This window comes from Solea solea, chromosome 19, assembly GCF_958295425.1.
Source record: "Solea solea chromosome 19, fSolSol10.1, whole genome shotgun sequence".
NCBI classification, from domain to species: domain Eukaryota; kingdom Metazoa; phylum Chordata; class Actinopteri; order Pleuronectiformes; family Soleidae; genus Solea; species Solea solea.
Genome location: NC_081152.1, coordinates 5,389,237 through 5,413,820, shown reverse-complemented (window position 1 = coordinate 5,413,820; position 24,584 = coordinate 5,389,237). Strand labels below are relative to the sequence as shown.

At 40.3% G+C, this 24,584-nt stretch overlaps 1 protein-coding gene across 3 annotated transcripts in view; it reads right to left on the bottom strand.

Moving 5' to 3' along the window:
* LOC131446295 (netrin receptor UNC5D-like) overlaps positions 1 to 15,462 on the bottom strand; it is a 197,249-nt gene extending 181,787 nt beyond the window's left edge. The window contains exon 1 of one of the 3 annotated variants that reach the window (XM_058617442.1): positions 15,105 to 15,462. In XM_058617442.1, the coding sequence (XP_058473425.1) occupies positions 15,105 to 15,216 (112 nt within the window). In that variant the 5' untranslated portion in view covers positions 15,217 to 15,462. The remainder of the gene's footprint in view (positions 1 to 15,104) is intronic. The other 2 variants (XM_058617441.1, XM_058617440.1) reach the window with 2 other exon arrangements.
* Positions 15,463 to 24,584: the final 9,122 nt, after the last annotated feature.

Genomic DNA, 24,584 nt, shown 5'->3' with positions numbered 1-24,584 from the left:
TCTCGTCCCATTTTTAAAACTATTATGCTCCATCAATCACCTGTAAAGCACTTTGTATTGCACTTGCTTTGATTACACGGAGCTATGTGAATAAAGATTTGTTTGATCTGTACACTGCGACACCCGATTTCCTCTGACATTTTCAGTTTGATTGTTGGCTTTCATTGGTTGAGACCAGGGAGGACTGCATTATCGACTACTTATGGATCAGGACTTCTTTAGCCAGTAGGCTATTAGGAGAGCCAGAGGTTCCGTCTCCATAATTGGTCCCCTCAGAAGCCGGGTGCACTGCACAAACCTCACAATCACACTGGGACATTGTGGTGAAGAGAAACGAGAATCGCTGTTCACAAGCTGCTGGGAATTGATTGGCTCACTCTATCACCTCAGTTTCTACTTCACTTTTTTTTAAATCTAATTTCTCTTCACCTACAGATTACAATCAGCTGAGGTGGTCTTTGAGTAAACCATACAAGTTGAGATACAGAGGAGTAGACAAAAGCTCAGGGGTGCCTACTGGGTAATTGGGTTTTATCCTCTCATTTTATCAGGCCTTGTTTTGGATTTCAGCTGTACAATGCACACACACACACATACCCAGAAAAAAAGGATACCTACACTTTAGCAGATCTCAAGATAACTGATCAGAAGTGGGAGAGTGAGAGGGTTCCTGTGGTCTCATTACGATAAGCCACAGAACACTGGTTTATTTGTTTCCAACCAAATCAAGGTATTGGACGCAGTCTGTAAACATAATGCACAGAAAAATGTTGCTGCACAATAGCTTGTCTTTCCCCTTTACGCATTCTAATTCGAGGCATGTTCATTTCAACCTGACATTTCAATTTCAGACGCTCCAACAATTCAGTGCTTTGAATATGGGCTTTGTCAATACACGTGTACGCGGGCGACGACAGGCTGACAATTCACCCAGAGCTCATCCGGCAGAAATACTGGAGATATCTCACCGCCTGTGATGCGCGGCACTTTGAACCTTATTCTACACCCACCTTTTGACAAGAAAGTGGCGCTGTAACAAAAGTCATTTATGCTAAACTGCAAGATCACATCACTCAACATGAAGGTATATGGAATATACAGGCACATTATTCACATCACTGGGTTCAATGTTAATAACAGCTGCTGTTTTTACAAGTAGCCTGCCAGTTAGAGCGGGTACACGGGTGCATTGTCACGTCGATCATACATACACGTCTCAATTATAACATTAATGAGTTTGCCTTCCTGGATACAAACATTTCGTGAATTGCTATCAAAGCGTATTTGTTTTCATTTGCCCCACGCACTGTGTAAATGACTATTAATATTTAAAACCCATTTCTGACTCAGCGCTTGTGTAATTAAGAATCGTTAGACCTTATTCATTACTTTCTGTTTATTTTCTGACAAGAATTACCACAATGACAGTAATTAAGATACCGTTTGTTTGACTGGCAGTTTTTTTTATTGTTATTATTAGTATTATTATTATTTAAGAAGCCCATGAAAGTCTGATGATTCCCACTACTGTCCTGCTTCCTTTTAAAGGTATGATTTCAGAATGAGCATTTAGCAGGCGAAAACCACTCAATGAAAATAATCATAAAACTGTTAGGCATGGACTATGTATGCTATAGAAAAAGAGTTTAGAGTTCCTTTAAAGCATATATTAATTAATTTTACAAAATGATTACCTGGAATTAGTTGGTTTATGTTTTGAAATATAGTAAACTGTAAAATTACAATAAATATTACATGTCATTTTAAGTGACAGGTATTGTAAAGGAAGCTAAGTCTAACACAAAGCTAGTGAGTTATTTGACCTGGTTGACATTTGTGTTATAGTAAAACAATAAAAGTCCAGACGCAGTTTGGGTGAATGTTAATTAATTATCTTATTGAGTATTCACTCCAGTCCAGTAGGTGGCGGTAACGCACATAAAAGCTGGTTTGCCAACCACTATTATATTTTAGAGAAGAAGAATGTAAGCTTAAAAGTCCACCATGTAAGAATTTAAGACATCTAAAAGCATGTCAGAAAACTACGGTGGCCTTCACATTACAGAAAAGGTGTTTTAAGCTTCTTCTTAAAATCAAAAAAGACTTTCAGGCAGCACAAGATGACGGCCTCCATAAAGCAAGGCCCGTGCCAAATAGAGGCTTGTTTTAACACCAAAATATTGTTATTGCAAAGTGATTACACTTATGCAGGCATACTTATGGGTAGCATATTCAATTTCAGCCAATGAACGCTCCTAAATGTTACACACTGGACCTTTAACAACACTGTCTGTCTGTTATAATGTATTTCAGCGTTGGCTCGACCGTAAAAGCATAGTGTAAGTTGTTTATTCATTCAATAAACACTTAAATGTCTATGTAGCATATACGGTATGGAAAATGCAGCTTTCATGGACTCTTTTTTTGTTTAATGCTGACTGTGCAATCGTCACGTTGCTGCCACCAGTGTTTTCTAAATTAGCTCACTGAATGTGGAAGTCCCCTCTGTTTTGTCCAGTGCAGTCCTTAATTGTGTTGTGTCATCCGTTATTTAGCTCATTTTAAATGTGGACAACTTAATGTTCTTTACTGCAGGACACGATCTCTCAGCTGAACACACACACACACACACACACACAAACTCTCATGAAGTGATACAGACAGAGAGGCACCAGTGTTTCCTCAGAGGAACCTTGTGGAGATATATCATGGAGTCACACACACACACACACACACACATACACTCACATTGGTAGAGCCTGTCCCAACACTGAATTTAATTCTGTGAAAAACACTGCGAGTTTTTGGTTGTTTGATGCGTATCACGTCAACATTTACTATAGTGACTTAGTTGACAAGAATTTGAGTCAAAACTCTCAGCTGGTTAGTGACTACACATGTTCACCATGCAGCAGAGCACAATTGGACAAAATGTCATGAAGATTTGAAGGAAGTGCAAATAAAATATGGATTTAATTATTCAAAATCATCGTATTTGTATTCTTTGCGCTATAGTTTTTTGTTCGCAAAGCTGCCTGCTGATTGGCTACTGAGTTTCGCTGGAACAAAATAATTGTAAGTATCTAACGGTTATAATCTGACAAACGTTAGATAATTACAATTATTTTAGTCGGATGTTGACAGGGAAAACTTGGGGAACGTGTTCCAGACAGACAGCTACTCCAAGCCTGTGACTACTTTCGATCTAGAGCTGTCACTCCTCCAAAATCAGTAGCCAATCAGCAGGCAGCTTCCTACATCACGAACAAAAAAACCACGGCGCAAAGAACAAATCAGGGAGCACAAAGAACAAGTGTATTTTCAAACAATAAAATACAACATTTTTGAATGATTAAATCCATATTTTATTTGCTTCCTAAAAAAAATCTAATTCCATACACTCACGGCATTGTCACCAAGAAACATAAATATAAATTGGCAGGATTGTAAAATACCATTGTTCCCTGGCATTCACATTGCTTTGCCGCAAAGGGGTGGCTCATGTGACAATGGTTGGAATGAGACGGACATGTTTGGTAACACTTTAGATTAGGGAACACATATTCACTATTAACTAGGTGCTCACTAACATGCATAAACAGCACACTATTAATAATTATTAAGCACGTATTAACACCTTATTCTACCTCTATTACAACATGAATTAAGATTTTTCCAGATTAAGGTGTTAATACATGCTTAATAATTACTAATAAAGATCTGGTATGGTACTTATATACATGTAAGTAAGCACCTAGTTAATGGTGAATATGTGTTCCCGAATCTAAAGTGTTACCACATGTTTTTTTTTCATATTTAAAAGTTACACACTTCAGTTTTAAATATGATAAAGTAGCCAGCTGTTAAGTGAACAGCCAGCACTTAGTGAAAGCTCTGCACATGTCGGTCAAATTAAATTCTTTTGAAAGACCACTTATCACGTCAGCCGTCACAGACAGTGTGACAGTGTGACCGTATGAGAGACACTTAACAGTTGGGTTCTAAAGTTTAGAGGTATACTGTGAGGTTTTCAGGACAAGGTTTTACAGGAAGACGTGTTGGGGGGGGGGAAAAAACCATACATTGGATAAAAATAAAAAAAGTCTACACCTGCATTAGTTATTTAACTACTAAATGATACATGCGTTTTAGATGGAAGCCCCAACCTCACACTTCACTCTATTGTCTTCCACTCGGACTGAATTGGTCTGAGATGAAATGAAGAAGAAATAGGCAAAGCTATGTATTGATTGTGCTGTCTGTGAGGTGAAACAAAAGTAGTCCTTAAATGAATGTAGCCACGTCGATGCACCGAATAGATGTTATCTATCTTAATGACAAACAGGAGTCCTTGGCTGAAGGGGAACCTCATCAAAGTTACAGATGCATAACCTTGCAACATGGCACAATACGAAGAGGGGAAAGCACACAACCTTTCCATATGGATGAACATTTAAATTTAACAGTTCGAGCCATTAAGCATTGTCAAAACACAAGAGGAGAGGAATCCAGCCTGGGCCTGGAAGAATCGCTCTAAATATATATATATATATCATTTTTCCACATTGTTAAAAGTCCATAATAATATATATATTTTTTTTTAATCAAGTTGAGCAAATAGACCAATGTGTTCCTCATTCAACATATAAACCAGCAAACAAAGACCACATGGATGTCACATACCTAGTAGAATGTGGACAACAATGGCAATTCCAAATCAATGAAAGCTTAAAGGAAGAGTGGTTTAAGGAAAATTAGAGAGGTGTAACATAAGAAAGACTCTGCGGCTCTGAGGCAAAAAAAAAGCTGGAGACACGGTGATGTCCAGCACAGGGAGAGAACAGCTAACTCATGTTAGCTGTGAGTGGAAGAAGTGATGGAGGAAGGCCAGACACAGGGACAATATAACAGTCAAGCTCGGAGATTAGGTGCACTCTTGAGTGAACTTGTGATTATGGAAGACACTGCCCTCTCTGCTTTCCACTGCCAAAGGTAAATACTGTGGGTAAATAGTGACAGAGAATAGGTGCAGTGACTCAGTGTAGTTTTAAAAAGACTCGACACTCACAGCTGCCCTATGGAGGTTACTCTTTGCGGCCAGCTACCATCTACCTATTCAACCCGTGAACTGTGTAAACCATTTTCCAAACACAAAATACTATTTATACAACAGCTTCACTCAATAAACAGTATGGTTAGTCAATACTCAGTGAGAAATGTGCATCTTTACTGTGCCCAAAATGCTTTTTTCATAACCTCAGTATAAGACTTTTAAACGACAATGGGCTTGCTTTACAAACCTAAATTGCACCAACATTTCTGCAGCAGCTAGAATGGACATATTGTATCTTAATGTAGAAGCTTAGTGTGCGAACAAAGAAAGAAACAAAGAACCCCTCTGGTGTGTTAAGGCCACCGTAGTTCCCCAACATGCTTCGGGAAGGGAGGCGTGTGCAGGGGATTAAAATTGGCAGTCTTACCATGAGATGCCACCTTTTTTTGGACATAAAAACGTGTTTTGTTGATGTTGACCACCATTAAAACATTCCTCTCTAGGCAGTCAATGGATCATGGGATAAGTAGGGCCAGGAAGGGAAGTATCCTCCTTTATTGCTGTGGAACTGAAGGACAGACTTTTGAATTGAGACACAGATAATGTCAACGCATTGTTTTCCATCTTATTCCAAAATCATATCTCAACCTTGCCTGAAAAGCCCAATCATAATAGTGTTTATTTATGTGCTTACGAGTAGTCCTGCTCATCTACTGTCCAGATTGGTCGCCACAGAAGGTTTTTGTGCTTCCACGTGCTTGGTGAACCTTTTCCAGCCACAGTTTACAAAAACAGCTTTGTCCATTTCTGTTCATCAAATGAAAGAAGAAGTAGTTGTGTTTGGCTCTCACTTTTGTCAGGCACAAAGTCACAGACCACAGCACGCGAAGAGACTGGAGACGGACAAAAAAAACAAGTAGCAGACAGAACAAGAGATGCACTGCCCAGCTCGGTTAGCCTGACACCTAACATTACTGTTATTTCAGGGCATCAAACTGCGAGGACAGAACTCACGTTTACCTTATTGACGTTCTTACAATTCAATCCCATTGTTTGTTTGTTTGTTTCCCTGTGAGTTAAACCCACCTTTCCTATACCTAACAATGTTTTGTTTATCTTCTCACCCTCTCTCCCTGCGAGCTGCGATGTTTTAAATTAAAAGCACTGTACAGAGAATGTACGTCACACAGCGGTGGCTTCATATGATAGCAATGGCAGCTCTTACACACACACACACACACACACTTTTAAAATGACCTATTTTGGATTCAAAACATCTCTGCTGCCTAAAGGCAACAGGCATTATAGATATGTGAAAATGTGAATTTCTGACCGACATTATACAAGATGACTCCGAGACCATTTCTGATTAAATTCATGAAGGCGTCCGTAAGGTTGCCAGCATCAGCTCTAGTCAAGTGTGACCACACTTTTGAATGTTTAGTTCTTCTCTCTGCCATTGTCACTAAGAACAGGGGTGTTGTGCGTGTGTGAGCGTGTGTGAGCGTGTGTGAGCGTGTGTGAGCGTGTGGCACGGCGTTTCAATGTGTCAGAGAGAGAGAGCTGCCCCCACTCTCCTCCCAGAGAGAGAGAGGGAGGCAAGACGCCTGATGATAAAACATTTTTGGCCAACATGGCTGGTGTTATAAAATATGCAAGATAACATTAATGCAGCAGTAACAAATAGGAAATCTATTTACTTAATTTGTCTCGTATAGTGTGAACAGAACCAATTACATCTGGGCTTATTGATACTCCAGTCTTTAATAATTTAAACCTGGTGCCTGTTTGATACTGGTGTTGGACGCCATCCCGACACTCTGCCCCAGACACTGGCGTTTCCAAGACTGGACCTTGATAATGTTTGTAAAATGTTGATCCAATGCCCCAATCATACGTTCTTCTAGAATATGAATGTGTTTTCTGGCACTGCATAATTGTCATGTTAATCATGTAGTTTATATATAAGGCATATGATGCATACACAAGGGTTTTTTGTATATTTTCTTTTAGACAAAATACACAAAACAAAGGCAAACCGACACAGTGCTGACATCTGGTATTGAAAGTGTTGCTGACTTGCAAACATCGACTGCTTCCCCATCCAAGAGCTGTGTGAAATGACTTAATGAGAACAAAAGCTATTTCAAGGGAGTGTAATTCCACTATGTACAGATTTTTTGTTTTATTATTATTATTGTTATTATTATTATAATACAGTAGGGTCTCTAAAATCCAATTTTGTCTTGGCCACAAAGTCAAAAATTTTCCTCTATTATAAGATAATTTTTGTATTTTTTTTTTTACTATAGGTTCATGTTATTTATGCCAGTCTAAATTAGATTTAAATGTTTGATTAATGCAATTTGTAAGAATTTTAAATGTAAGCACAGCTTATTTTTCCCCCTCCCATCTGAGTTGAACTGAGCACAGTGCATCTGCAAACACAGTGCTTCTGAATCTTCCCCTTTGTCTGCAGGACTGAGGATTTCTTCTAAAAAGCACAGAAAGCATCTTCAAAGATTCCGCTACCCGTTTTCATTTTATGAATGACAGAGCTTTTGCTGGTTTTACAACATACAGTTACACATCACTACAGAGAGGGAGGTTTCATGTGCCAACAGGGCCTCTTAAATCCTATCCTGCATCTCTGACACCCACAAAAGCACCAAATAGCTATTGAGGACAGACACCACTGCATGAAATATAGCCTGGCATATACTTCTTCTATAGCTTGGGGTGTCATCTGTTTTTCCTTTCTCCCCTGTAGAAGGAGAGAATGCCTCCCTCGAATTCAGGAAATGATTTCAAGATATAGAAAAAAATAGGGAAAGGCCACCGACACAGCATTCCAACCATGAACCAACCTCTCAACAACTGAAACAGGACAAAGACTAAGCAAAAACCATGAAATGGGTTGTCAAAGGAGGACATGGCTGATGACTATCAAGCAATGACAGTATATGCTCTACACAGGCATTAGTTCATAAGGACATTAACATCATGCTCATCAATACATTCCATAATAGCTTTATCATGTACGATGGTATGTGAGGTGATGTTGGTAGTGTGTGTGTGTTTGTGTGCCAAGAACAGAAGCTGATCTTAAACTGCACTGTTTCACATAACCATTGTTCTACAGCTGGACAGTGAGCAGGCCTGACACTTGGTGCCATCAGACATTTGAAGAGCAGTATCACTGCCTACGTAGCAAGAGTCGCTAAAGTGATGGTACCGGGGAGAACACCCTTGTCCGAGGGGTTGTGTAGTGTTTGAGCCAAGCACAGAAATGGGATTTGCATCATATGATTTCACAACACGGCCCTGTGAGCGACCGGTGAACTGTCCAGGGTGTAGCCCGCCTACTGAGATTGGCACAGCACCCCCCTGCGACCCTCCAGGGGAGGATAAAGTGGTAAATAATGGATGGATGAATGGATTTCACAACACCAGGAAATTTGAAAATGTCTCACTTTTTGTGAGCAGAGCGAAGCAACGGATAAAAAAATGCTCGACACTGCTCCCTTTACAGTGAATGTGAAGAGTCTTTACCACGTACATAGTATGAGCAAAGGTATTCAGACGCCTGACCATTACCTCAACTGAAATGATGTATTTAAGTACAAATACAGTACTTTAATGCGAGTTGGTTTTGTAGCTATCAGCTTCCACACTTCTTGGAAGATTTTCCATTAAGTGTTTCTATGGGAATTTGTGTCCATTCATTCTGTAGAGCATTTATGAGGTCAGGCACTGATGCTGGACGAGAAGGCCTGGCTCTCAATCTCTGTTCCAGTTCATCCCAAAGGTGCTCGCTGGGGTTGAGGTCAGGGCTCTGTGCAGGCCAGTCAACTTCTTCCACATCAAACCAAGTCTTTATAGTCCTTTCCTTGTGCACAGTCATGTTGGAATAGAAAAAAAGGGTCTTCCTCAAACTGTTGCCACAAAGTTGGAACCCTCCCAAGACACTAAGCAAGACATTTGCATCAGGAAAATTCTAAATACTCAGTATTTCAGATTTACTTTAATCATGTTTTCTCAGTTGACACCAAAACTTCTTAATTAAACTCGCACGCGCACAGAAAAACACCGAACCCCCCCCCCGACTTTAATCCAAAGTCATTAGTTATGTATTTGCTTTTTTGATTACTCTGGAAATTAATTAATCATGGAGAGCAGCGACAGGTGCTCACTGTTACTGACAAACTGCTGTGACAGTCCCTGATAACACGAGATACTTAAGTATTCTGCACCTTAGTCCTCCTTGTCCCCTCCCCCTTTCCCTCCAACACTCCAGCGCTCCCTCATTCTGCCTCTCCATGCTTGGCTCTCCTTTCTCCTTCAGCCAGGTGAGTTGAGCAATGACAGCACAACCAGGGCATTTGTCACAGCAACAATTCACTGAAACTAAATTACACCTACAGGAATTCCAAGGGAGGAGTGACCAACAAGAAGGGATGAGCAGGCCTGGGATATTTATGAAAAGAAAGCACTTTAAAAGAAAACAAAAGTGTTAACCATAGTTAAAAACTGGGAGCTTAGAGAGAGAAAAAAAAAAACGAGGAGGTGGCATTGAGGTGAATGGTGTGAATCTCGCCTCTGTGGCAATGCCCTTGAGATAGCCAGTGAGGCATTGAATGGTGCATTGTAGATGGGCAGTTATCTCCAAGGCTTCCCTTTCAGTGTTATGAGGCAACACATGACAGCCATGCTAGCTCTTATCGAACAGAAAGCTTCAAGGCTGCGGAGACGAGGCTGAATGGCATATCTGCAGGACGCTCCATTTGACACGCCGTCATTCTCTCAGCATTTGTTCAGAAGATACGGCGCCCTATTACTGTGCATGCATGCATGCAAACATCCAGAAGTAATGCAAAATGCATGAATTAAGCTGAATAATTAAAGTCCAATCGTTATGTTGTGGATAACTCTGTATAAGTGACACAGATGTCTGAAGTCAACAAAGGGCATAGGAGAATGATGGATCTTGAAGCTCAAATCTGTAATTTGTCATTCTTGTTATATTATTTGTTGAAAATGAGTTCATGTCCAGTTAGCCAGTAATAAATAAAAGAAAAACAAAGAATTAAAAAAGCCTGCCTACTGCACAGGTAGGCTGGTTAATGACAAGTAGGCAAGTTAACCCTTTGTTTTTTTCAGAGGTCTACAAGACTTGAGATTTAAACCTGATCAAAATGCTGATCCTTTCTTTAGTTTCTAATATTTTGTGCGCCCTCCCCTGCTTGTGTTGCACCACGGTGCTACTTCGGAGCAGTGTAAGCATTTTTGTTCATACTGCGAGTGTAATAAATGCAATAAATTATTTTGGCACATGGGTTTAAGTGAAGGAGTTAAGCTGCTCTGATTGGCAAAAAAATAGAAGGACGTTCTCTGCTCCGGTGCTCTTATTAGCAGAAAAAAGAAGTTTGCAAACATTCATGATGCAGCTTCTCATCACACAGCCATCACATTTACTGGCTAAAATGACAAATATCCCTCGTAGAAGGTCAGATCAGCAACGAGTAACTGACAGTAATTTGAAAACCGACCCTGCGGTTGTTGGGTTTGTGGCTCTCCTGACGCCTGTGTTTGTGCTCAGCCAAAGAGCATTAGTGAGGTGAGAACTTGGTGTTTTTCCAGCAACTTTAGGAGTTGAGAATGAATTAAGTTCCAGCTTAGCTCATTATCAGGTTTTTAGCTGGAGTGTGCACTGGGCATCTGTGTTGTAAGCATTGCACGAGATTCTGGATTCAGCAAATGAAAAAAAAGAAAGGGAACAGGAACCAGGAGCTGGGCCAGAAAATAAATAAATCTTGATCCAATACATTTCTAATACATTCTGATTCTGAAGAATATAATGCAAGAAATAACGTGGAGAGAATCCAATACGAGTCATAACTGGTCTTCAAAGTGGCGAGAGGACCTGCATTAATGTATATATAACCACAGCAGATTTACAATAAAAGCATTGGATTGGGGTTTTATTCATCTTGGCAAACAAAATGATTCTCTTCCAATCAATTCAACCTCTCTGGGGAATATCATGTACAAAAGCTCATTTATTAACAAGATTCCAAAGCCTCAATAGCCAAGAAAAAAGACAATAGGCGTTTGATTAGGAAAAAGCTCCCTCCGACCAAGCGTCTTATCGCTCTAATTGGTATAATGAGTATGTGTATATTTACTTCTAAGCACATTTTAATTTTCGCTTGAAAAGCATTCTCCATCATTTTCAGGGACAGCACTTCCTACTTCTGTTGGGCTGCTGGTGAGCTTAGTTCCCTTTGAATGTGCAGAGGAGATGATGAGAGAAGGGGATTGGTGAGCTGCATAGAGAAATGGGTTCCCTCTGAATAATGCAAGATTGAAAGTGGGCAATGACCAGCGTGCAATCTCCTACAGAACAGAAACAACTGTGGATACCAGCCCAACTGCGCTCGTGGATTCAGCTCATGTGGATTGTCAGTTAAATCAAAGCTGGAGCTTGAGGAGGAGTCTGGCAGTCATTTTTTAGGGATAAATAAAACATGGCAGAGATGACTCCATTGCCCTTTACTCCCCTTTCCCTCTCTCTGTTTCTCTCAGGAGTTGTTTTTTTTTCTCCCCCAGTTACACACTGCACAAGACAGCAGCAGGAGATACAGTGGGCTACAAGGCTACAGCTCCAAGCCTCAGCTACTACGAGCTTGTCAGATTTTATTAAACTGAAAGGAAATTTACGTGACGGAAATTAAATGAAGCTGCGTTTCGTGCGGGCGTCTTTCCGTGTTGCGCTGCCTTGCGTGACGTTGTGGTTGCAGGGAGGCTGGAGTGGCAGTTAGCCCATTTCTAACCTTCTGCGCGCCGATCCAGTGTCAGTCAGGTATCCGTCTTGAAATGTGTGACAGACTGCTGTTCGACTTTGCATTAGGACAGAACGGGGCGGTTTGCTTCAGGCTGAGACGTTACATTACAGCACTGCCGACATGTCGGTGTCACAGAGGAAGCTGTATGGATTGATTTGATCACTATAAACTCACAGCAGAAAGACCATTAGGACATTTAAAAACAGGCCATCTTCAAACATCTAGTGTTGAAGTTTTAAGGCTAAAATCTAATGCTGTATTTTGTTGGGTAGTGTACATAATCGCACCACTACTACCACTATAAATCCATAGAATTGTGCAGAAAGTTATTTATTAATTAGCTTTACCCATCTCTATTGCGTCTCCTTGTGGTGAAGACAACAATTCCTGTGATCCACTTTGCTGCTTTCTGACATCATCAAACTACTGTCTTTCGTTTTTGTTTGGATCGAGAGGCAGGAATGACATACTGTGCATTTTAAAGAATAATTTCAAAAACCAACATGTTCATTTGACTCTCAACCATTACCAACACACGGTGCTAACAAGAGGAACATGCCCGTTCTCGCTCACCGCTGACATGGCCGCTTCTCTCGTCTGCAAACAGCTCTGCTATATTTACTGGCACTGCTCAACATATCAACAGCCCCATCTCCTTCCTGAAGGTGATGAGTCTATACGTCTCTCCTTTGGGCTGCCTTTGTTATTGTCACTGTGGGCTCTCTGCACTCCATCAGTGTGTTAGGCTTTATGTGCTCGCAGGTGAACGGTGTGTTTTCCGCCTGCAGAATAATGTCGGAGTCCTGAATGGTATCGTAGCTGCTAATAAATTCTTATTATCTGTAGCACAGAATATACTGTACATGTGGCCACAAAACTGCATTTTTTTATTTATTTTTTTTAAATACAACCATGCTCTGAAACTTAGTCATGCTGGCAGCTGTTGCATTATTTAGTCAGATAGTTGAGTGTTGACATCCATATTATTGCCACATAAATATTTATTTTACAGCCTGGCAAAAAGCCATTCCAAACACAGACACCACTTTAAAAGCTGGCAGATCTATTACAACATTTATCCATGCAGCTTATGAAAACTACATCTTGTATGCATGGGCACATTTTACTGTCATGCACTTACAATGTTATTGGTCTTTTTGTTCCCTTTTGCCAAGAATGGGTCGCTGACATGGAAATGCAGCCTCTGTGGGGAGTCTCAGAGCCAACATACAAGCAGTCGTGAAAGGGTGCAGTCAACCTCTTTCAGATCAACTTTGAAAAAGCATGACAAAAACCCCTTCTGGTCCTTCCATGCAAAGTCGCATGATCTAATATTTATGGTATGCTAATTAGTAGAAGCTAATTTCATAACTTTGAATGCTCGCTGAAAAACAACAATGGAATCCTCGAGGCTAGTTTACTAATTTAATTGTAAATGTGTCTGTGTCACACTGCAATGCAAGATAAATGGATGTCAAAAGGTCAGGACGGATTAGGCAGAGAGGGGGAAAATCACTAACCAAACAGAAAGATTTTGTACATAATGAAATACATTTGAATATTCTCTCAGGGTCCATCGTGACCTGGTCAGACAACAGGAGACACACCGGGGTTTCACAGCTCCGTTAAGTGGAGACGCTTCAGAGTTGAGATATGCTGAACGATTTTGACTAAATATCCAATTGTTATTTTGACAGGAATATCAGTGGGACTGGTCATTTTTACATCATTATTCTCATTTTCATTTGGAAAAACATGTTTAAAATGATTACTGTATGCTATTTGTGCAGAGCTGTGAGAAACAACGATGTTCTCTTCAGTCCGTAGAATAAAATATGTATAAATATAAATACATTAGAACAATGGTTCTCAAACTTTTTATATCAAGTACCATCGGAGAAAATACCAAGCTCTCAAAGTCACGTAAACACGAGCAGATTTATTCTCTTATCATCCTCCTCTTCCTCATATATATATACTTACTACTATACACACACACACACACACACACACACACACACACTGGTATAGTGAAATTAGATTCAGATGGAGCGAGAGATAAACTGACTCAGATTATGATTCATTTGTAGTTATTCGCTTCATTTTCTACACACTTTGGTCAAAATACGTCAGCTCCACTCCGATCACATGCCCCGGTAAATACAGTGGAGCAGTATTTTCCTCCAAGTACCACAGGAGGAAGCTCAAAGTTTGAGAATCGTTAACAAAAAAAAAAATACCGTACATCTTTTGAGTTGTCTAGAGCAAAGAATATAGTATTATATAACCAACTTCTTTGTTTTCCCTTTTCTTCAGTGCTTCTGGTAACTTGCCACCACATTTTCACATTGCTGATCTAATAAAGACGGTAAAGGTTGCTACTGTTTGTCTCATTAGCGGCCAACTTTTCTCAGCTTCACACTGGCATTTCTAAAAGAGACAGAGACACTTAAATTCAGACAAAAATATTCGTGTTCTCCACTTAAATAGCACTGCACGATAATGCTTCAGACGGCAGCATTGTTGCAAATTCATGTCTAATACCATCTACACTTCCATCATCCAGCATTAATTACATGTTTTGCATAAGCTGACGAATAAGAGCCGACTCACAACAGTCAATGCAGCCACAAATAACAACAAATTAAAGCACAGCTTTTAGCAATTATCTGCATCCATCACACAAACAAAGACTTGTACATTATGCATGAAACACAGACTGGAGCCACAGTGAGTGAGTGAGTGAGTGAAACAGGACAGATGCATGAGAGCAGTGGACAGGCTGCTCCTCTACAGGACAATTTCACAGTGGAACTGTGGTGATTCAGCAGTGGAAACAAACGTGTTGGGGATTGAAATCAAACTTATTTTTATAGTGTAAACATTGCGCTGCATATCGTCGCCTGCGGCAACACAACATATAGTCTTGCTCTCCCTTGATATTTCAGTTTAAAACACGGTGAAGTACGGTGAGTGCATCCGAGCAGACACGGCTCCCCAGGTGATTTTGATTAGAATTAACTCTCATCAATCAACCGATCCAGCAGCGCGTGGCGCATTCCAAAAAACAAACTTGGCACAAATAAAAAAACGCAGTCTGAGGAGTGTGACACACACACACTGCTCACATCACTTCCCAAAACTAATAAACAACTACAAATGAAGCGTTTTCAACACAAAACAATCCGCTCTCCGTGCCCACTTACCTCTCGCTAACGTGGCCGGTACGCGCGAGCCGAGGAGCACGAGGGTGGCAAAACTCAGGTAGCATCCTCCCGAAAACTGTCCCATCACTGCGCTGCTCTTCTCCCTCCCCATCGGGTCTGGGGCCACCGGACGCGGGTCTCGAGCATTTGTTGTCCGCTTCGGGCTGTTTCAGGCTCTTCCGTGCGCGCAGACCGGCGCTCCGCACACTGGAGTTGTGGGGGCGGGGGGGTAGGGGGGGTCTGGTCGGTGTCCGCCTGCCGCCAGCGGACGGAGCCGTCACCGAAACGCAGTGCGGGGAGGAAGGAAGAGGAGAGAAAGTGGAGCTGAGGTCTGAGCAATGAGTGAGCAGAGTGACTGCTGCACGAGGGAGAGAGGGAGAGAGAGACAGAGGGGGAGAGAGAGAGAGAGAGAGAGGAATAATTAGACAGGAGCGCAGGAGAGCCAGGTTTTCAACACACACACACACACACACAGAGGGAGAGAGGTGGGGGGTCTTAAACAAATCATAAACCTGTTGAGAACTAAGGATGTACACTCTTTAGGCAGTGGCGTGCACAGAAAAAAAAAGGGGGGGGGGGGGGTTACCTCCTATACTTACACATGTATGTATTTCAGCCGTGCACTCCTGCATTTTCTGCAATGTGCAAACACATTTTAACAGACCATTTGTCATTTAGTGATGCGTGCAGGAACATCATTTTGCCAAGGGCTGCTGTGTTTTATACAGCATGCAAGACGTACACATGCACCAACACACCTTCCTTCGACACAACATCAAGAGCTACCGTATATGATACCGTGATCAATCGCCAAAGAAACATCTTTAAAAATGAGCGAATGAACGGTGTAGAGCAGGGGTTCAAGTCAAGGGCCAGAGGAGGTCAAATAACAAAAACCTCCGAAATGAATGATTTTTCCATTTGTCCATGTGTCTTGCCTGATTTCCTCCACTGTATTTCAGTAGAGCAGCACAAACAGGCCTGTAGTCATAGCCAATAAGTTGCTGTAATCATTTTTACTAGATGCATAAAGTTAAAAGAGACCCCCCTCTGGTTCCTGCTCTGTGTGTCAACGTCCACATTTAATTTGAGGTAACTTGATAAGTGTGGTACTAATCAGTGAGTCAGTGGGAAAAAAAACAGGAAAGACATAACATATTTTCTTGCGGGCCTTGAGTTTGACACCTGTGGTGGAGAGTAACCATCAACAAAAGGTGACCGACATTAACATAGTGTCAGAAAAAAAGTTTCCTCTTGGGTTATAATCTCATAATATAAAAACATAAAAATATATTGCATAAGTGATAACAGTCTAAGCATAGGTTCCAAAAACAGTCCTCTATAGTTACATATCATGCACACTGATATCATAAATGATAAATAATACCACATTCCCACTGGTCAAAAAAACCTAGTTACTGCAAGTTTAAATGAGTGTACAAGACATCTTGTACTTACATATTTATTTTCATTTCATTATTTATTTTCATTTCATTTTTAACAGACCATTTGTCATTTAGCCACGTGTGCAGGAGCATGATTTTGCCAAGGGCTGCTGTGTTTTATAAGACGCACACGCATCCACGCGCTTCAACGCATCAAGAGCAACATGACACCAATATCAGTCGCCACAGAAATGGACTAGAGGAGGCCGGCAATCAAACCCACAACCTTTGAGTTGAAAAGCGACTCGCAGTACCACTGAGCTACCGTAGCCCCTGCGACATCATGTCAGAGTAACCAGCAACACACTTTAATGTTAAACTAACCGTTTAGAAGGTGATCAACATTAATGTAGCGTCAGCAGCCGATGTTTCCTGTTGGGCTAATGAGAGCTGGTGCTCCGGCTCCTGAACTTCTCCAGCAGAACACGACACACTCGTAACATTATTGACATATTTGTACTGTAACTGGGCGCTGACAACGTCCTCGTACACTGTGTAGTGGTTGCTTTTGAGGTTTTAGAAATAAAGAAATCCAGAATTATTTTCTGTGCCATTGTTTTTTCTGCATCCTGGCCCACCACTTAATATCATGTTAGAATGAAAACATGGCCCGGACCTCTTCCTTTAAACACAGCATGTGTAAAGTGATAGAATATATACTACATACATTTGCGAGCAATATTTTTTATAATAGTAATAAGACATTTGGTTGTAATGATTTCATTACATGCTTTTGTCAGATTTTTGCAACCCTTATTATATACTATATGATTTTATGATGAAGTACACATCATTCCATATCAAAACAAGCACTTTTACTTTGAAAAAAACACTTTTACTTTGAAATATGTAAAGCATATTGCCCACCCAAAATATACAGCCTAGAAGCCCATCACACCGTCAGAAGTAATTACCACAAAGGCCAGCACAGGGTACAGTGAAATAAGGCAGTGATGTTATGTTGCTCTCTGAAAACTTGCTTCAAATAAAGTTAAAATGAAAACTTTTGTTGTGAAAATAGAGGTGTTTTCACAGGTGAACTAAATTCACGACACCAAAGCATCTGAAAAGCAGCGTGCGGAAGCTTTTTGCGTTCTACACTGTAGATAAGAAAGTAGGGAACAAAGGCATCACAGATCGGCGGCGCGACAAGTGATCGTCCTCACGTGACTAACGGTAAGAAGGGTAATGAATAATGGCATGTTTGTGTGTGTGGGTGGGGAAAATCCAAATATCTTTGAAGGAAGAGCTTGTCTCTGTAATGTTGTTCTGAACTTGATTTTTTAGAAAAAGTGACAGCCCCTTTTCTGTGTTTTTCAATTCGAATTTCCACTAAGTAATTCTTTTTCTGAACAATAATGGTGTCAATCCACACCATTTTCTTTGAACTCATGCCAAAGCAAAATAGAGGAAAAGTCTGGGAAAATGATGTCTATGCTAATTAATGTCTGTCCTCAGTCTACGAGCATATGGCCTGTGATTGGTGTCCTATTGCCAATTATGCAGGCATTATTTCAGCTCAGCGAGACTGCTGCTTTCCAAATGTCCACTTTCAAATAATTTAATTTGTCTCAGTGATCAGCCCGTAACATTTTCTGTCTTTAAAAGTATAAGCTGCGGTTAAAAAAAAAATGAAATAAAACTGACAAGTCATTTACATGGAAGTAGCAGAGTGTGTGAAAGTGGGGCAAAGTACTGTCAATCATATATTTTTTTTAGGTAGCTACAGCCTCTTTCTGAGTGTTACACGAGTTAGAGGACACCCAGAAAGAAGACTGTAAACCAGGGGTGTCAAACATACGGCCCGCGGGCCAGAACCGGCCTGCCAGAGGGTCCAATCCGGCCCGCAGGAAGAATTTCACATCACATCACACAATCTGATCATGAACGTGAAATCCTATTCTGTTTCAGATCCAGATACCTGCACACACGTGTAAATGGTGAGGTTTGTTCATAATATGTTTTGTAAAAAGAAACTTCATTAAAATGTCAGTTATTAAGCTATTATTTTACTGGTCCGGCCAACTTGAGATAAAATTGGCCCCTGAACTAAAATGTGTTTGTCACCCCTGCTGTAAACAAAGCTGTGCGTGTGATACCTGCTGTGTCGTGGCCAACACAAACCCTTGACTTGAAGTTCCACTTCATCACACCTCTTTTGAACACATCATAGAACATAAATCATAAATACTCCAGACTTTCTGTTGGTAGAACTGAAGTTGTCCCGTACATGGCCTTGATTGTTATTCACGATGACACACTATTGGTGGTGCTGGAACTCTGCATCTGCTGGATCGGACTATAATCACGCTTATAATGTGTAGTCTGACCTTGGCTTTGGATCATTAACTTAAAAGACACAATACCATACTGTTCAAGCCTCCATTTCCACACGAAGCCTTGAATATAAAGGGTATAAAGGGTAAGTATAGACTCTGAGGGCAAAAAATACTTTTACCTGAAATAATGTAGAGTTGCAAATTAATTATCACATTAGGCACTATTTTCTGGCCCATATCACTACTACTATTAAAATTTTAAATTTTTTTCTCTGAATTCTGGCTTTTTTATTTTTGAAATGTTATATATGGCCCTAATCATCATCTTTAGTTAATGACATCAAATGGAGTTCCAGCACAACTCGGTTTGGCTCGACTCTACTTGTTCACTACGTGCTCTGGCGAGGTTCCAAGCGATCTGAGCCGACACTAAAAGTGACATCAACAGACTGCCGGCCGCTGATTGAGTGTCGGCGCTGGAAGAGTCATGAGCATGACGTCTGACACATAAATCAAACCGAACAATGCTGAACGGTAGATCAGTTTAAAAAGACTTCCCTACTCCTGATAACATGCGTTAATCTCCAACATTTAGCACGGAAATGTCTAAAAATCACAATATTTAACAGAGGAGTCCGGTGTATTTAGCGACAGGCAGATGCAATCGTGAGCTGCATCACAACCCGTTCAGCCATATTTCAGTTCAGTGACTGTGTCAGGTGCAGGAAGTACTGAACTAATCTTTTTAATGAACTGATTCTAAGGATTCAACACCCACCGAAAAGAACTGCTTTACGTTCTTAGTTTGTGTGTTTGTGTCGCGTATAAAACCACGTCACAACAGTTTCATGCAGCTGTGCTATGACGACACCATCCACGTAGAGGGGGGTACTTTGGAGTCATGGAAAACGACACCAAACCAAGAAGAGTTGAGATGTGCCGTGGAATATAGTGGAAAAGTGCCCTCACAATGATCAGAGTCTAAAATATCTCCTCCAAAAGTTAGGGTACCAGTCAGAATATATTCGTTTTTTATGCAAATCACTACAGTTTGACCTTCTCTGACATAATTACCCTATTGACCAGAAATTCAGTGGTTCATTTCCCAGAGATGTAACCGGAGGTCAGGCTGTCAGGCAAGGTTAAATACTTGATAATATTTCTAAAAGGGAACCATAAACCGTGCATGAAATATTTGGGACAGCCTTAAGGCTATAGCCTCTTGACATGAACATGAAGAATAGGAAAAACTCTGCAAATCATCTCCCTTTGTTGCATTAAGAGGGGTGTTTTGTTGTTGTTTTCTGAGACTTGCAGAATGACACACTAACTTGCTAGTAAACGGTGAACTCTAACCTTTCCATATCTCGCACTAAGTGTTGCTGTAATTAGTCCCACGGATAATAAATGACAGGATTTGTGACGGCAGGAAAAGCATTCATGAGAGTGAGCAAATGCCCTTGGCGTCATTATAATGACTCGTAACATGTTACACTCTACTCAGAATGCTTATGGGAATATTAGCACGTGATTTAGAATGGGAAATAACAATAGAATCATATATATATTTGTAAGTGTATGGAACCAATGGAGCCCAAAAAACATGTCACTGCTGTACAAAGCAAAACAAAAAACAATTAACAGATACATCAATTCAAATAAATAACTTTGGCTGTCAGCACAAGGACACGGGGCATTTTCAGCCTTTAAAGATTCATTAGCTGCATCCATTAGACACATCAGCCAGCGTAGTAACTCTGCACTGTGGTTGGGTTTTTCCTGTAATTTATGAACCCAGACTCATTTCTGAGTCATTTATGAGTAAAAGGGCACAACTTAATGCAGCAGACTAAGTAACTTAGTTTTAATAACCATTTTCTCTTGTGAAAATATGTTACTAACTGAATATGTATTACAATTTTTAAAAATTCACCACACGCTAAAATCACTCTGACTTTTATTTAAGCGTGTTTATTTAAACATGGATTTTGCTGATAGCATTTTCAGGTTTGCTCACGCAGCAACACAGGCATGATAAATATGAAAGGAGCAAACCATGAATTACTTCTACCTGAGCTTTTAATTGTGCTTTTAGAAAGCAGAAGAAACATGGCAGTAACAACAATAGAATTAGAAAGAAAAGAAAAGCATCACTTTGTACAGTGCTTTCAAAACAAGAATACCACTGATTGAAAGGGAAAAGTTGAATTTCGAACATAATGCCTTCAGTCTTCAATCTACAGTTGTCTCTACTGTCAAGTGAGATCTTTTGGATAAGAGGAAACCGCATAACCCGGAAGAAACCCACACACACACGGGAAGAACATACAAATTCCATGGGCCCTTGCTCCGACCGGGTCATGAACCCAGGTCTTCTTGCTGCAAAGGCAAATGCAAAACCACTGCACCTACCACGCGACCCGAGTTATTTTCTGTGATGTCAAAACATGAACTCATATCTCTGTTCAGGTAATCTGGGCCCCGGGGGGAGAGATAAGCATCTAAGCCCTTTAGCACTGACTCTTTCCATGTAATGGTCTGTCTATCTTTCTCAAGAGACTCAACAGCTGTGAATACACCAATAATGGTCTTGTAACTTGGAGCGTGTTTGCACAATTATCTGTTTTTCACAATCTGCAATCATGTTATTGTCATTTTGATGTTAAGTGTGTACATGTTCCATTTCCTAAATCCCAGTTAATTCCAGTTAATATAATATGTCTTGTGTTAAACACAGAAAATACAGTTTCCAAATACAAAACTTATTTGTTATTTTTTGTGTTTTTAATGAGAGGGTTCTATAAAATGTAACTATCACTCCTGCTGGCTTTTACAATAGCAAAATCAACATGTGTCTTTTCGTATCCCCTCTGTCTAAAATGCCTTATTTTAGATAAACATCTTCTTGACTGCGTATCCTTTATAATCTCACCAACTGACCTCTTGAAAACATGCGTAATTCAGTGCAACAGATAGATAAATAGACACAGTTCATTGATCCCAAAACTGCAGCAGCACAATATCAGGCACAGAATGAACTGTAGAAAACATGAAATAATATGAGACAAAACAGCAGGGAAAATATAAAATAAAGTACTTTTAACACTGCCAATTTACCTTTAGAAAAAGGTATTGAAACATTATCCGGTACTTGTTATTCATGTGACCCCAGCAAACCTGTCAAAGCATTAGACAAAGCACACTGCAGTGAGAGTCGGAGTTTTATTTCCTCATTTGACCTGAGTGAAGACATGATAATGGTTTCCAGCTGCTAATATATTTATAGAATGCAGGCAAATATCCTGCAAATGTGTTCCTGTAAAAGAAAGTGACAAGTTTACCTACAGATACGTTCCAGCAGTGCAACACAGCAGGACAGTACACTGAGACATTTCTTTACCGCTGCCAGCAAGATTTTCCTATTTTATCCATCAGATGGAGCGATACCCAGGGTCTGAGTCCAATTCCGATAGTTTTCGAATAGAAATGTGCAAAACAAGCAGTTTCTCACATGAGGCATTTTTTGGGAACAAAAAGTTCAGCAGCACTGGCTCACAGTCACAGTGTGACAAGCACAGGTAATCCAGCTTACTCTCTTCTGTAAATTCAATTTGGTGTGTATCGCGGAACTCATTAGATTTTGCTCCCTGTGTGTCGTAAGTGTGTTGAGGTTTTTTTTTTTGGATCATTTGCAGTCCTCTCACAGGACCACCACAGAGGAAACATCACTCATTTACTCTGTCAGTAAAACCTCTCTTGTATGAAAATGGTATTGTTTTTGTTGTTTTTGCTGCGTTTGCATTGTGTTCTACAACATCACAACTCACACTTGACAAATACTGTGATGAAGTCAAGGATGGAGGTGAAGGTCTGAGGCACCGTGTTGAATATTTGCACACAAGGGGAACCGAAGAGCGATGTTTCCATTTGACCAAATGTCAAAGGTCGCCTCAACCTCACCTGCAGGGAATTCCCTCCATTTTGGCTAAAACAGAGAGTTTTTTTTTTTTTTGCTCCATATAAGAAATAAATAATTAAAAGTCAATAATTTTGGTTTATGGACAAAATAAGACATTTGAGAACATCATCATTTCCAGGTTTGACAAACACTGATCAACATTTTTTAGGTTTTCTGACATTTTATTGACCAAACGATTAATCGATGAATCATGAATATAAGCCAAGTTGAAAGAAAGTGCTGCTATTGGCTGATTGAAAAATGAAAAAAAAAGGTTTGTTTTCTGTCTCTTTTGTTTGTAGCAGAACAGTATCGGTGAATTTGTTTACGAGTGTGTTTCACATCTTGTAAATTTGTTGCACAGTCCTTTTCCGTCAGAATCTTGTCTTGGTGCAATACCTTTCCGTAAGAACTGTGTTTTTTTGTAAATTTGTTTCAGGATTTGTAAAAGCATTTCACATTTTGAACATTTGTTTCTGAACATTTTTGATTTGTTTTAACTTTGGTTCATTTGTTTTGGGATTTGTAAAAGTCTTTCGAAACATGTACATTTGTCTCAAGCTTTTGAAAAAGTGTCTCAAACATTATATAATAATGGTTTGCACTTCCAGGCCACCGTACACATACCCGAGCACACCTCTGCACACATGAACACAGCTGGGGTTTGTACCCAAGACCTCCCACTCCAAAGGCCAGACCTCAGTCTTACCTCACTGTTTAATCGTGAAGATTGTGGACCTTTAAATGTCAAATATTACCACATCAGTTCTCATGTATTTAAAGTACGAGTGAATGACAAGCTTTTGATTGATATTCACTGATATTGTATTGATACTCTAATCCAACCTTCAGGAGGAAAATGAGGAGCACTTCACGTTTATTTGCTTTACACAGCCAGGAATGATATTCTTGGTGTACACACTGTACCGTACTTGATGTGAGTGGATGACTTTGTTGGTCGGTGATGTGATGCACATTGTTGGCAGACTGAAGTGATTGGTAACTTGTAGTGTAACAGGTTAAAAAAATACTATGCCAATATGAAAGGCAGGGAATAAAACTGCTGCTTTGCAAATCTTTATGGGGTTGGAAATGCATTCAACATATTTCCAGGGCTCAGGGATACCTCGTGTTTTGGTGAGTTATGCTGAATACAAATGTATAATGAAAAGCTCCTCAAGGTACTTTGAGTGCATCACTTGAATAAGTAGATAGGAGACAGACAGTTACTTATCTACCCTCCGTCTCAGTAAAGCCTGGATTTTTGGACCAGCAACACAGTCCCCAGGTCCTTTATGCTGAGGGCTCTGCAGACTTATTCAGTATACAACATGTGTGGGCATGGATTAAAATAATGGGCTTCTCTTTTCAATTCACCATTGTTCTTTGTTGTTTAGAGGTTACACTGGTGTGAACTGTCCAAAGACGCTATTGTGTTGCAGAACACAAGAAGAAAATCAATATAATCGATGTTTTTTCTATCTAAATCAATAATGTATGGCTTGTGATTGCTATTCGGTCACCAGAATCAATAGTGAAAGTGCCAAGACAAAAGCAAAAGCAGTCCTATACCCAGCATATTTGCCTTTAAGTAGAAGTCACCATTAAGTTATGTGTTTCTTTTCTGACTCTGCAGTTAGGACTCGGCTTTGCTGATGAGAGAAGCAAATGTGCACTCATCAATTCAAGGTTAGCTAAGCCTCCAGCCTCCAGCCTCCAGCCTCCGCGTGTCAAAGCACACGCACATTCAGGGCTGCACACCCTGCAGTACAAGTTCATTTGGACGTGAACAAGCGGG